Source organism: Scardinius erythrophthalmus (genome assembly GCF_964197995.2).
Source record: "Scardinius erythrophthalmus genome assembly, chromosome: 1".
In the NCBI taxonomy this organism is placed as follows: Eukaryota; Metazoa; Chordata; class Actinopteri; order Cypriniformes; family Leuciscidae; genus Scardinius; species Scardinius erythrophthalmus.
Genome location: NC_138221.1, coordinates 20,208,976 through 20,224,716, shown reverse-complemented (window position 1 = coordinate 20,224,716; position 15,741 = coordinate 20,208,976). Strand labels below are relative to the sequence as shown.

The 15,741-nt window shown below is 40.0% G+C and overlaps 1 protein-coding gene across 3 annotated transcripts in view; it reads right to left on the bottom strand.

The window, feature by feature from the left end:
* Positions 1-2,785: 2,785 nt before the first annotated feature.
* LOC308693264 (uncharacterized protein) overlaps positions 2,786-15,741 on the bottom strand; it is a 67,533-nt gene continuing 54,577 nt past the window's right edge. For all 3 annotated transcript variants that reach the window (XM_081370062.1, XM_081370061.1, XM_081370060.1), the window contains 2 exons: positions 5,150-5,435; positions 2,786-4,642 (listed from right to left, as the gene is read on the bottom strand). In XM_081370062.1, coding sequence (XP_081226188.1) covers positions 5,402-5,435 — 34 coding nt within the window. In that variant the 3' untranslated portion in view covers positions 2,786-4,642; positions 5,150-5,401. The remainder of the gene's footprint in view (positions 4,643-5,149; positions 5,436-15,741) is intronic.

Sequence of the window (15,741 nt, the reverse complement as noted above, 5' to 3'; positions counted from 1 at the left end):
TTAACACATCTCCGGCGAACGGCTTCTTCGTGGCTTCTTCACGCAAAAGAAAAATGCTTTCAGCGAACTATGTGGCCGTTTCCTGATGGATAGAAGTTGTTTGTTTACTTAATCTTATCCGTGTAATTCACAAGAGCTCTAAGCGCATGCGAGACTGCTGCGAGTAGTCAAACTCGTTTTCATTCACAGGACACTGACAACACGCTGACAGACAGGACAGAGTAGGTAATATTTAATGAAAAGAACTCTCAACTTTCAAATCTGGTCAGTCAAAGAAAACTAAACAATAAATAGGCCTACCGTTTTGTGGCTCTTTAATGTGTTCTGACAGAATGCCTCAGTTAAAGCCAGGTTCAAATCCACCGACGTTAATCTACTAACTCTCCTGACTGCTTTGTCGGACAAAAATGGTGGATTTTGATTGGTCAGACTCAGATCACATGCCAATGCATTCCCCCATCCGAACATAGAGGTCCACATAATGAAGAACAGATGTTGCCAGTACCTACTTACAGAACTCTGTTATGCTTATGCTGAGACTACCATACTAGAATTTCTTACAGCTATAGGCTATATAGTAAGCAACAAACACCCACCAATGAAATAAGTTAAGTGTAAAATTTACAGGAGATCTGAAGACATCAACATAATAAATGAGGTGAAAACAGGAACTATTGTCATGAAATAAAGAGTGTTTTCAGCAGATCTGTTAATATTGATGAGCCTCAGACTATCAACACTCATTCAACAAGCCATTCAGGATCATCAGCAGATCATGTCACTTTATTCTGAGTGTTTGCTGTTAGAAACACATTATTTGAGTCAGGATAGATAATAAAAGCCTGTAAAACAGCTAGGATATATTGAAAGACAATACTGTTATTTCTCACAATATAACATGGATAAATCATCAATAATAAAACAAAAAAATTGACACTTATATCTTTATTAACCTCAATCTAAAACTCTAAAACTCTGGGGACATCAGAGACTTAGGCTATTTCACATATTTTAAAAAGGGGCATAATAGATCTTTATGAACCTCAACAGACAAATAGCTACAACTGTACAACAACATGATATTTTAATCTATTTGAATTGACTTTATAATAAAGTTATGATAAAGTAATTCCATTAAAAATAAAGAAAATGTAACGCTTCCTGTGTCAAACTTATCTATTTTATTTATTCCCATGTATGGATTTTAAATTCCCCACATACATTACTCTTACAGGGGTAATATAAAGTGTTATACTATAAGAATATACATCAATTTTAATAAGTAAATGTAATCTACTAAAGATAAATGTCAAAGAAATAAAGGTAAACATGAAAATGGCAACAGCAACACTTGGGATCGATTCCCCTCACAGATCTCAAACTTTGACTTGACTTGCAGTAACAGTTCTCACACAAACATCGAGACAATCACACAAACATCGAGACAATCACACAAACGAACACAAAATCGCTCAGGTCTGAATGAACTCAACATATTCTCCTCATGCTCGCTGCTGCTGCACTAAATGTTTATTTCAGTAGGAAGACGCCAGAAAAGTATCGCTGTGATCGATGAAAACAATACAGAAATGAGTCTGTCGCTTAATCAAACTGTATAAAGTGTGTGTGATGGTTGTGTAAATATGAGAAATACCGTGAACTGCTCTCCTCACCTCAGAAGACTCGATGCTGAAACTGAATGAGGGAAAAGACGGCGCGAGAGAGCGGTGACGCCATCGGTCTCCAACGCACGCGCATACGGGACACCCCGCAGCCAAACAGGGCCACGCAAATTCTATTTACTAGTAGCCTTCGATTTATTATTATTATTTTAGAACTGAAGTGACTCAAGTCCATTTACTAAATGTGAAAGGATCTTTTTCAAGTGAAGCACAAAATAGGCAGAATAAGCAGAGGAGGATCAATTCCATCCAGTCTGAAAAGTGTTTTCGCCTGTCCGGTATGGTAATGCCATGTTGGTAGATATGCACCTGTAGAATTGTCTTTTGTTGAAACCCCAGATAAAAGTAAAAAGCTACTATTATGTTTAGGTCCATGTCTGAGGCAGTTCAACTACAACATTTCTTTACTACAACAACAACAACAAAAAACTTCTATGAAGACTGTATTCTTGTAATTTTTACTTTATTCTACTAAAAGCTTCTAATTACATCTTCAACAGTGTAATAAAATTACTGTACTATTTTTTAAAGAGTAATTCCTTGTTATTTTTTGAGTAAAAAGTTATAAATGACTGTAATTATAAATTAAATTACAGTAATTAATTAGTACTTTTTTACAGTGGGAGGTTACTAAGTTTTACACTGGGAGGAGTTTCACTGATTATAGGCTTGCTCAACAGTGTAATTAGATTACTGTACTAATTTTTAAGAGAGATTCCTTAATTAACTTTTTGAAATGTAGGGCCCTAACATAAACTCTAGCCCAGGGGCCCCAGACCCCTCAGTCCTGCCCTGATTGTATTTATTTGTGCTATTGTTTGTAATTTGTTATTTTGTTCTTTTTTATTTGCACCGTTTACTTGTCTTTATATTTTTACTTGTCTATATATTTGTTAATAATGTAGACAGACAGCAATCTCATTCATAATTTAGTCAGGCATTTAAAAGCTCAATTGAGAAAATTAAAACATGGAAAGCTCAAAAAGCAATCATATCAGGATACTTCATGACTTTCTGAACTAAAATTATTCCTGATTTAAGCAGAATCAGCAGAAAATAAGTACATGGACAATGACAATGAGATGTTGGGAAAATGAGTCAAGAGTTTAATCAATAATTATATGAAGCAAATTCAAAGATTAATTAATAGTGAAATGGAATGAGACAGATCTCTCTCTTTACTGACTTATAGAGCCAAAGCATCTCAAGAGAGAAAGAGAAGAAAAGTGTCCAAAGATACATGAAAGTATATCTTGTGTTTGCATTGAAGAGTAGAAGTGGAAGAGAAACTAGATGTTCCGATGAAAAACAATGAAAACAAGTTAAAAATGGATATCAGATTCACGTCTCTCTTAAAAGTGTTATGGCCTTCTTCTCCAGTGTGAATTTTCTGGTGGTCTTTCAGTTCCTCTTCTGTAGTAAAGGACTTCTGCACTGAAACACACACCGCTGTGTCTTTTCTTCTGTAATATTACAAATGAATCTTCTCTTTTGAGTGAATCTTCAGGTGTTTCTTCGGGACTGAAGCTCACTGAAACTGTTTACCGCACTGATCACAGTTAAATGGTCTTTCTTCAGAATGAGAAGCTGATGTGATTTCAGAGTGAAAGCCTGAGCCGCTTCTTCCCAGTGTGAACTCTCATGTGAATCTTCAGACTTGATTTACATGTGAAGCGTTTCTTACATTGAGGGCAGGAGACAGATTTTGTGGCTTCTGTTTTTCCTTTCTTGTTGTGCTGAGAGTTCAGGGCAGAGAACGGTTTGTAATTGTGCTGTACCGTACCAGGCTCAAGTGGAAACACAACTGGAACCTTTTCTGAAGGTGGAAAAGCAGCTTTTGTTTCTCAGCACATAAAGATGAACTACTTACTGTGATCTCAGACTGTGTTGATGTGGTTTCTCCACTGCATGGATCTTCATGTGTCTCTTCAGGTGACAATTAAAAGAGAAAGTCTTCCCACAATCATCACACGTGTGCGGCTTCTCTCCAGTGTGGATCCTCTCATGTGTTTTCAGATTTGCTGACTGACTGAATCTCTTGTCACAGTGTGAACACTTGTAAGGTTTTTCTCCAGTGTGAATTATCTGATGTCGTTTTAAATTTATCCCTGTTGCAAAAGTCTTCTGACACTCAAAGCACATGTACTCTCTCACACCAGTGTGTATTTTCTGATGTGTATGTAAAGTTTGCAGCTGTGAAAAACTCTTTCCACATACAGAACATGAATGTGGCTTCTCCTTCATATGAACTCTCAGGTGTGTCTTCAGGTGTGATGCCCTAAGAAATGATTTTCTGCACTGATCACACGTGAACGGCTTCTCTCCAGTGTGAATTCTCATGTGAACATTAAGGGATGATGATTGACTGAAACTATTCCCACATTGATTGCAAGTGAACGGCTTCTCTCCGGTGTGGATCCTCATGTGAACATTAAGGTGTGCTAATTGACTGAAACTATTCCCACATTGATTGCATGTGAACGGTTTCTCTCCTGTATGAACTCTCATGTGAATCTTTAGAGATTTTTTGTCTGCGAATCTCTTTTCACACTTTTCACACATGAACGGCTTCTCTCCGGTGTGGATCCTCATGTGAACATCAAGGTATGATGATTGACTGAAACTCTTCCCACATTGATCACATGTGAACGGTTTCTCTCCAGTGTGAACTCTCATGTGACGCTCAAGACTTTGTTTGGTTGTGAAACTCTTTCCACACTGAGTGCAAGTGAAAGATTTCTTGTATTTTCTTTTCTTTAAAAATGTATTTTTAGTCTTTGAGCGACTCAAAGGTTTTTCTCCAGGTTTGACATGATGTTTCTCCTCCACTTCTCTCAGTTCTTCACTCTCCTCCTTCACTTCACTCAGTTCTTCACTCTCCTCCTTCACTTCACTCAGTTCTTCACTCTCCTCCTCCACTTCACTCAGTTCTTCACTCTCCTCCTTCACTTCCATCGAGTCTGAAATAAATAAATAAAATCATTTTCAAATTTTCTAAATAATCAAAATAATTCAGAGAGAGAAATATGGAGTGAATGGAGAAAAATCCCAGAAAAATTGAGAAATATCCCAGATGTAACAGACAACTGCTATAAAATATTACAATAATTTGCCTTTTTATAAATTAATTAAACATCCCTGAAACTTTCTATGAATGAGGTACACTTATCTACCAGTTATTATTTTTTAAACATTATAGGTCCAATCCTATGTTTTCACACATGTGAAAGTGGGACACAAGAAACACAAGATCAATGTCACTGCGAGAAAGAACACAAATGTTTGCAGTAAATCAGAGTAGGTTGTAATTTTTTACATTTTGGAATAATTATTATTTTGTGTACGTTTGTAAAAATATGCACAAAATTCAGGTCAAAATTCTCGTAACACTGTTACAAATTATAAACCATATATAAAATAAATGTAAAATAAAGAAGTGCTTGAATGAATGAAAAATAAACACCAACCTCTTTGTTCTTCAGGATCTTCAGTGTGTTTCATTCTGCAGGGTTCTGGATCACTCATGTTCTCACTGTCCTCTTTAATAAACTCAGTCTTTGCAGATTTCAGCTCTTCCTGATGCATTGCTGCTCGTCTTCACTTGTAGCTGATGGGAATATTCCAGCATTTATTGGAGAATTGCAGTGGGAGGAGCTTCAATGATGATGAATTACAGTGGGAGGAGCTTCACTGATGATGTGACTGCTGTGGGAGGAGCTTCACTGATGATGATTTGTAGTGTGAGGAGTTGATCTGCCAAAATCAAAAATATATCTTTACTGAGTTTGTTTTTATGCTCATGAACAACAGAATATAATAATGTAAATTCCTCCAAATATAAATAATGATAAGAAAAACAGTTGAAAGCATAAACAGAAATAAACATAGGCTACTTATAGTAAACAACAAATCCCCTCAGTCTGCTGACACCAATGAAATGAGCTTTAAGTGTCAATTTACAGGAGATCTGAAGACATCAGCATAATAAATGAGGTGAAAACAGGAACTATTATCATGAAATAAAGAGTGTTTTCAGCAGATCTGTTAATATTGATGAGCCTCAGACTATCGACACTCATTCAACAAGTTATTCAGGATCATCAGCAGATCATCTCACTTTATTCTGAGTGTTTGCTGTTAGAAACACATTATTTGAGTCAGGATAGATGATAAAAGCCTGTAAAACAGTTCTATTGAAAGAATTAACATGCTTTCTCACAATATAACATGGACAAATCATCAATAATATAACAAATAATTAAATAAATAACCTATCTTTACGAACCACTACAGGCAAATGACCATAATATGTTCATCTAAATATAGTTCGACTTTATAATAACTATTAATTCCAATAAAGTAATTCAACATGTTACAGATTTGTATGTACAGAAACTGACAATGATCATAAAGCTCTTTAAAAATGAAGAAAATGTTACACTTCCTGTGTCAAACTTCATTAATATTTATCTATATTCCCATGCATATAGATTTGAAATTTCCCATGTACATTAATCATACAGGGGCAATAAAGTTCCTTGTTAGTTCCTTGTGATGAAAATGAAAATGGCAACAGCAGCAACACTTGGGATCGATTCCCATCAATTCCCCCTCACAGATTTAAAACTTTGACTTGACATTCAGTAACAGTTCTCGCTCCAAACATTGAAACAATCACACAAACAAACACAAAATCGCTCAGGTCTGAATGAACTCAACAGCTGTGTCCCAATGTGAAGGCTGCATCCTTCGAAGGACACACCATGTAGCCTTCATAGGATTTCCTAATTGCGCAACCAGTGCGAGAGGACAGCTGCCATCCTGATAATTCATTTGATATAATTGAGTAAACAGCTATGGAGCCAGAATTGGCTATTGTCATTTTTATGTTTTACATTTTACTGGAGGACATGGTGAGGATGTTTCAGCCCCAGCGCTGCCGGGTCATGTATTTTCGGCTTAGCCAATACAGATAAATTAAGCTGGTTTGCTGCGTCCCAATTCAGAGGCTGCGTCTTGAATTGGTGGATTAGCTGAATTGGCGGATTAAGCTGGTTTGCTTTTATCAAAGTTCAAATGTTCACTTATATCTTACCTTGATGCAATTAGGCTAGTGTATTCTTTTTATTACATACACAAATGGACCATGGTGAACATACAGGTTTTCAACCCTGTTTGAATATAAAACCCAGATGAATATAAAAAAAAGTCTAGTGCAAACGTTACTCCCGCTCGTCATCGGCAACTTTCAGTTGCTAGGCGACAAGAACAATCCTCCATAGGCTAGACCGGTCTGAGCGCAGTTTGGCTCCCCAGTAGGACGCGGCCCGTCACTTTCGTCTGTCAGATGTCCAGCACCACCAGACCAGTCGGATCAATGATGGAAGACAGAAAGGATCCTGATGTGACTCTTTACTTGATGTAAAAAATAAACACATGATGATAAATAGCTAATCTTTATTTACCACATTGTAATAAAGGCTGTACAACTTTGATATGTGGGAATGTAAACTAATTACAAAATCTGTGTGTTTTAGTCTAAATCAGGAAACCCCAGAGCAGCCGAGTACATCATCTGCTGAACCCAGGACCCCAACTGCTTGCCCTCTTCCACACAGCACCGCTTCCGCTCCTCCTGCAGCCCACAGATCCAGGTCTCCTCCTGCAGCCCACAGATCCAGGTCTCCTCCCGCAGCCCACAGATCCAGGTCTCCTCCCGCAGCCCACAGGTCCATTTCTCCTCCTGCAGCCCACAGATCCATTTCTCCTCCTGCAGCCCACAGATCCAGGTCTCCACCTGCAGCCCACAGATCCAGCTCTCCTCTTGCAGCCCACAGATCCATTTCTCCTCTTGCAGCCCACAGATCCATTTCTCCTCCTGCAGCCCACAGATCCATTTCTCCTCCTGCAGCCCACAGATCCAGGTCTCCACCTGCAGCCCACAGATCCAGCTCTCCTCCCGCAGCCCACAGATCCAGGTCTCCTCCCGCAGCCCACAGGTCCATTTCTCCTCCTGCAGCCCACAGATCCATTTCTCCTCCTGCAGCCCACAGATCCAGGTCTCCACCTGCAGCCCACAGATCCAGCTCTCCTCTTGCAGCCCACAGATCCATTTCTCCTCTTGCAGCCCACAGATCCATTTCTCCTCCTGCAGCCCACAGATCCATTTCTCCTCCTGCAGCCCACAGATCCAGGTCTCCACCTGCAGCCCACAGATCCAGCTCTCCTCCTGCAGCCCACAGATCCATTTCTCCTCCTGCAGCCCACAGATCCAGGTCTCCTCCCACAGCCCACAGGTCCATTTCTCCTCCTGCAGCCCACAGATCCAGCTCTCCTCCTGCAGCCCACAGATACATTTCTCCTCCTGCAGCCCACAGATCCAGGTCTCCTCCTGCAGCCCACAGGTCCATTTCTCCTCCTGCAGCCCACAGATCCAGGTCTCCTCCTGCAGCCCACAGATCCAGGTCTCCTCTTGCAGCCCACAGATCCAGGTCTCCTCCGGCAGCCCACAGATCCAGGTCTCCTCTTGCAGTCCACAGATCCATTTCTCCTCCTGCAGCCCACAGATCCAGCTCTCCTCTTGCAGCCCACAGATCCATTTCTCCTCCTGCAGCCCACAGATCCATTTCTCCTCCTGCAGCCCACAGATCCATTTCTCCTCCTGTAGCCCACAGATCCATTTCTCCTGCAGCCCACAGATCCATTTCTCCTGCAGCCCACAGATCCAGGTCTCCACCTGCAGCCCACAGATCCAGCTCTCCTCCTGCAGCCCACAGGTCCATTTCTCCTCTTGCAGCCCACAGATCCAGGTCTCCTCCTGCAGCCCGCAGATCCAGGTCTCCTCTTGCAGCCCACAGATCCAGGTCTCTTCCTGCAGCTCAGAGATCCAGGTCTCCTCCTGCAGCCCACAGATCCATTTCTCCTCCTGCAGCCCACAGATCCAGGTCTCCTCCGGCAGCCCACAGATCCAGGTCTCCTCCTGCAGCCCACAGATCCAGCTCTCCTCCTGCAGCCCAAAGATCCAGGTCTCCTCCTGCAGCCCACAGATCCAGGTCTCCTCCTGCAGCCCACAGATCCATTTCTCCTCCTGCAGCCCACAGATCCAGGTCTCCTCCGGCAGCCCACAGATCCAGGTCTCCTCCTGCAGCCCAAAGATCCAGGTCTCCTCCTGCAGCCCACAGATCCAGGTCTCCTCCTGCAGCCCACAGATCCAGCTCTCCTCCTGCAGCCCACAGATCCAGGTCTCCTCCTGCAGCCCACAGATCCAGGTCTCCTCCTGCAGCCCACAGATCCAGGTCTCCTCTTGCAGCCCACAGATCCATTTCTCTTCCTGCAGCCCACAGATCCAGGTCTCCTCCTGCAGCCCACAGATCCAGGTCTCCTGCTGTAGCCCACAGATCCAGGTCTCCTCCTGCAGCCCACAGATCCAGGTCTCCTCCTGCAGCCCACAGATCCATGTCTCCTCTTGCAGCCCACAGATCCATTTCTCCTCCTGCAGCCCACAGATCCATTTCTCCTCCTGCAGCCCACAGATCCATTTCTCCTCCTGCAGCCCACAGATCCATTTCTCCTCCTGCAGCCCACAGATCCATTTCTCCTCCTGCAGCCCACAGATCCATTTCTCCTCCTGCAGCCCACAGATCCAGGTCTCCTCCGGCAGCCTACAGATCCAGGTCTCCTCGTGCAGCCCACAGATCCAGGTCTCCTCCTGCAGCCCGCAGATCCATTTCTCCTCCTGCAGCCGCAGATACAGATCTCCTCCTTGACCCGGCTCCTCCAGCACTGCCACAGAGCCACCAAGAGGACTGTCTGCGACCCCTACCTTGAGGTTGTGTCGTAGGGTAAGGAGGCCCTCTGTGTCACAGAGTCAGTTTGGCCCCTCAGTAGGACTTGGCCAGTCACTTTCATCTGTCAGATGTCTAGCACCACCAGACCAGTCGGAACAAGGATGGAAGACAAAAAAGGATCCTGATGTGGCCCCCATTCCATAAAAGTTTTACCCCAGACTGGAACCTGGCGTGCAATTGGACACATCTGTAGAGCAAAGCCCCCTCTGCCTTTTCAAGCCCTTGCCAACACAAACAAGCTGGCAGAGAGAAACATTGCTACTGGGAAAAAGTACAAGTGGACCACCATCAACCCTGCAGAGATTTTCCCATTCATTGGATTAGTTTTTTTTACATGGGAGTTCTAAAGCTGCCAGCAGTAAATGACTATTGGAAGAGAGAGAGAAAAAAAAGTGAATTTTCCGAACACGGTCATGACACGGGATATGTTACGTACCATATCTTGTAATATCCATATGAGTGACCCAGAGGAAGATGTAGTAAATGACAGAAAGAAGCAGATTCAGCCAGATGAGTATGACACACTCTTTGAAGCCACTGATGACTGAGATAAAGGCCGCCTGTCAGTCTGCCTACCATCCCAGGAAGCAGATTTCCATTGATGAGAGGATGGTGGCCACCAAGACAAGAACTGGGATGACCCAGTACATGAAAGCTAAACCCACCAAGTGGGGGATAAAGCTGTTTGTGCTGGCAGACTCTATTAATGGCTAAACCTGTGAATTCAACATATGCACAGGTAAAAGCAGGTTGGCCTCTGGATTAGGGCTCTCATTTGACTCTGTGGTGAAATTGATGAGGCCATCTTTCCTAGGCAGTGGTTATTCACCTCTACTGTGATAATTTCCTCACCAGCCCAAAACTCTTCAGGCACCTGCTGTCCCTCAAATTTAATAAAATTTGGAGCCTGTGGTACCATACGTGAAGGGAGGAAGGAGGCTCCAAAAACCAAAATAAATAAGCTGACCTGGGAGACAACAAACACACCAGTACCAAAACCTATTGTGGATTACAACATGTACATGAGAGGAGTGGACTTATCAGACCAGCTGATACAGTACTACTCAGTTCATCACACAACCAGAAGATGGTACAGAACCATGTTCTTTCATTTTATTGACATTGCTGTTGACCAATGGCTTTATAATGTACAAAGGAATACAAAAGCTAAGGAACATACCAGCAACCCAGCTTATCACCCACATTCCTACGTGGAGCAGCTTGTGGCTGAGCTGTGTGGTGTCACAGTTGGGGCTGTGCCTGTACAGAGGAGAACTGGAAATACAGCTGTGCCAATCTCAAAAACCAATTACAAGGCTGAGGTGTGAGAAATGTAAGGCAGATGGGGTCCAAAGAAAGGACACTTCATGGAAATGTAATGAGTGTGATGTGCAACTCTGCCAACAGCCAGAGCGTAACTGCTTTCACTGTTGTGCAAATACAGTGCACAGTGCCATCTAGATGTTGTTTTTGGATGTGTTTGGTAAATTGACAGAAATTATAAGAAAATGTAAAGGGAACATGAATGTTCATTTTGAACATTCTATATGTCACAAGTTTCAAATCGGATCTGATATTTTGACATGCGCACACTGCACGAATATACAGACTTTCCCGCATAAATATTCTCATCTATTGGTTCTTTATTTGTTTTAAACAGCAGACGTAATATTAATTTGTCTCTGGTCATAATTTAGAGCATATTAACCGTTTTGCCGTGCTGCTTATTGATCACGTAGTAAAAATGCCCCTCCCCGCAGCCAAAACCAGTCGTCTGTGGATGAGAATCCAAAACAAGCACTGGTGGGACGTTGTCCTGCTTCACTTCACAGACGCGCAAGTGAAATTAGGATTTTAGAATGACGGGAAACTTATTAATATGACACTTTGTTCAACAGGAAGAACAGCTCGTTCCGCGCGTCATACGTCATTACGCTATTTAACGTCATCGCACATGCGCAGTCCTTTTAGTTTCGGTTTTAAAATTCGATCAAGTGTTTACATGTTCTCTCGATCGGATTACAAAAGGGATAAACCACCCCTTTCAATCGGATTGAAATTTAATTCAGGTGTTTACATGAGGGTTTTTTACTCCGATTGAGCCGTCAGTCCGATTATAAGTGTCCATGTAAACGCAGCTAATGTGTGATGTAAAATCCCATATTCATTATGGTTTACTCTTTTTTAGAAGTGGGCATAGATTATTTTTTTTAATCTAGATTAATCTAGATTAATTTTGAAATTAATCTAGATTAAAATGGCTCATTTGAATTCTGCCGAAGGCATTCAGAATATGTGTGCTACCCAAATAATAACTATAAAAGTAAGTCTTTGAGAGCGGGTTTCTCAAGCCAGGTGGCGCATTAGACCAGGGGCTCATCTCCTGTTTCCAAAATGCATCACAAACTGCTTGAGAAAGCTGTTCTACTCATAGACTGTAAAAAGTTACTACTGTACTGTTACCGTCCGTAGGCAACATAAGGTAGGCCTATGTTATTATCAACTAATATACACTGTTAACCCTTGCTGTAAAATTCTGACAATATTATACCATTTTCCATTAAAACAGTAATATACCGTAGAAAATAAAAGTAGCCTACAGGAATATACTGTGAATTAACAGTGCTCAAAGTCGACACTCAGAGGCTGTTTTCCCAATCACACCCTATACCCTCATTCACTATTCTCTACATTAGTTCACTAATATAGTCCACTTGAATGAAAAGAAGTGAGTGAATTGAGACACTGATGAACACTGATAAGCAGAATCACTGAAGGACAGAGAAAAAAGAACAGAAAAAAGAGAAACACAAAAACTACAACTGACTTCCAGCCACACTGAGTGTGAAACCAGTTTACAAACCAGTTTACGATTATTTCTTTCATACATGTACAAAAGTTCTTGTTGAGAATTAACAGAGATTTAGTTATTAATAAAATTTGTTGTCACCATGATGGAGATCAGTATTTGCTTTAGTTGGTCTCTTGTCCCTGGACTTCTTACCATTCATCTTCCTCTGACTGCTGTAACAGTGAGTTTATAAAACACATTTGTTATGGCACGAAAAAGTCAAGAGGAAGATGATCAGGTGTTTTTTTTTTTTTTTTTTTTGTGATGATGTCACAATCATCCTGAACATGCCTGGTTTTCAGATTTTTCCTGTATGTAGTCATTGAAATTATAGTTATTTCATATTTAGCATATATCTGTGAATCTACAAAATGAAATCAATATTTCTGTAATCAGGTCTTCTGAAGAATATTGTTATCATATAGTGCATTCAATTTTATTTTACTCCTGCTTGACTCAGACACACAGATATCAACAATCAGCGTATGAATCTCAACAATGGTGAAAAGTTTCATGTCGCAATGCATGCTGGGTTCCAGGATAATATAAAACTCCCAGCATGCACTGCTGCATGAATAATAATAATAATAATAATAAAGAAATATTGCCACCATTGTTGAGATTCATGTGCTAAATTGTGATATCTCAGTTTTTCTAAAACACAGTGTAGCTCTGTTTCTCTGGCTATGCATCATGTGTTAAAAAAAAGAGTCATTGTATCTTATTGCTGCGTTTTCACAGTGGTGGTAATGCAACACTTTTGATTGAGAATTAAACTCTGAATAAGTGAGAATGAATTCCTTAGTGAATGAACAGGCAATATGATGATTTTGTCATCATAATCATTATAACTGCAGTCATTCATAAACTGTGTGTGCGCAAGTGTGACTTGCAAAAACACAGCTCAAGCAGCAAAAGAAAAACTAACGTTTTAGCATCAGCATCCCAACTAAAGCAAGCACTGATCTCTATAATGGTAACTTCAAACCAAACATTTTCAATTAAACATCTCAATAACAACTTCTGTATGACAGAAATAAAGTCATACTGGTTAATAAAAAGTGTAATAATGTGTAATGGCTGGAAGTCAGTCGTAGTTATTGTGTTCCTCTATTTTCTGTTCTTGTGTTTCTCTTTTCTTCAGTGATTCTGCTTACAATCACTTACATATTCCCTTAATTATCTCACTGTATCTTTACTTTTTACTCGTATTGTGGATTTCCCTGAGGGGTTGAAAGGGTTAACTGTGTAAGATAAAAAAGACACACCCACAAAATGTATTTTAACAGTAATAAACTGTAAGTTATAAAACAGGTTTATACTGGCAACACTGTTGCCAGTAGTTTACTGTAAAATTAATTTTTTGGGTCACCATTGTGCAGAAGAGTAGAGCCTGTGCTTCAGTCCAGGAGAAGATCTACAAACATTGATGATATGCTGCTTGTTGCTTTATTTAACAGACAGTGACTGTGTAGTTGCTGATCCAGTAAAAATCTTTTTATGTACAATAGTTTTTTAGTGGTCTCAAATGAAAGAAGTTCACAGTAATACTTTGCTCACATTATTAATGCATTATAAATTTTAGTTAATACATTTAAATGACAGTTGGTCAATTTAAGGCAGTCGGTTTCTGCAAGTGTAATTAGTTAACTATAATTTAGTGCATTTTTACAGAAACAAACTAGATTACAGTAAAGAACTGTACAATTAACAGTATTTTACTGGCAACAGTGTTGCCAGTATTTTACTGTAAAAAAACCCGGTAAGGTCTAACAGTGTAGGCTATAAATTAGGGATGGGCGATATGGACTAAAATCCATATTGTGATATACATTGCAGCCTCTTGCGATAACGATATATATTATAATAAAACCATTTCAGAACAGGTTACACAGACCCTGCTAAACAACTGCTAAATGTTTTTTTTTTTTAAAGGGTGCATGTAGTTTTGAGAACATATATTGTGCAAAACTGTAAGTATACAACATAATTTTAAGTACACATAAAACGCAGGTGTAGAACATAATAAAATTTAAGTACACTAGCTGCAGAGACTTAAGTAGGTAATGTTTATTATAGCTTTGATCTTATGAAACCCCAAATTTAAAATTAGAATATTGTCTAACTGATGTCTTTTCAGTTAAAAAGAAACACAACAACGATTCTTTAAATCGGGCGCAGACAGAGATTATGTTCTACACCACTCAGATATACACTGTAAAAAAGAATACATTGATTTTATTGATATCTAATTAATAAAAATGAGGCAACAGATTACAAGCAATATTATTAATTAAATTTAACAAATTAGAATTGAGTAATAATTAATCAAATTAATTCCTTAAAAGTTAACCATTTAAAATGAGTAAAATTTACAAAATATCTTTTATTGCCAACATTGAAGACACCTGGTGTTAACAAGCAGAATCACTGAAGAAGAAAACCATAATTAAAGTTACCATTGTGGAGATCAGTGTGTGTTTTAGTTGGGCTCTTGACCCTTAAATTATTAACTTTAAGTTTTGTTTGGCTGCTGTACATGAGTTATAACAGCCAGATGAACAAAGAGAAAAGGTGATCTGATGGTGTTGGTTGTGTTTTAACATAATCATTAATTCACAATCATTTGACCTGAATCACTGAATTCATATAGACAGGGCCGGCCCGAGGCATAAGCGAACTAAGCGGCTGCTTGGGGCCCCCTCGCCACCAGGGGGCCACCAAGCGAGTTTTTTTTTTTTTTTTTTTAACATATTAATTAAATTAAACAAGCGACATAAATAAATGAATGGATTAATAATTCAAAACACGAAAATTCTGATTTCATGATCAATATACCTGCCTACAACTGCTGCTGTGTCTGCCAGTGTTTGAGTCATGCGCATAACCTCGCGTGCTGCGTGCATAAACAATTCGTGTGCAAAGTCACGGTATAGTTAAGCCATGTCACAAAAATTTTATTTGATCAATGATTTATCCTTTAAATTTAATGATATTCAGAACAGAACAAGAATAAAAAAATAACTATAAACAAGCCAAAACGAAATAATTTAAAGCGAAAGTGAAAGCGGCGTTGGGCTCACGTACTGTATCTCTCTCATTATAATCAAAATGTTTCAACATTCGCGATGGATTTGGATGGTAAACTATTCTTTATTATATTCTTTGTACTACACCCACGTTCCAATATCGAGGGGAAAAAAACATTCTCTTCATATGTGCAAAAATGTGCTTGAAATCCAATATTGAAGGAAAAAATCATTCTCTTCACATGTGCAAAAATGTGCTTGGAAACGTCACAGTTGAGCGGTGCTTAGGCTATGCAGCGCTGAATGGTACAAATTGTAGGCTACTACTGACT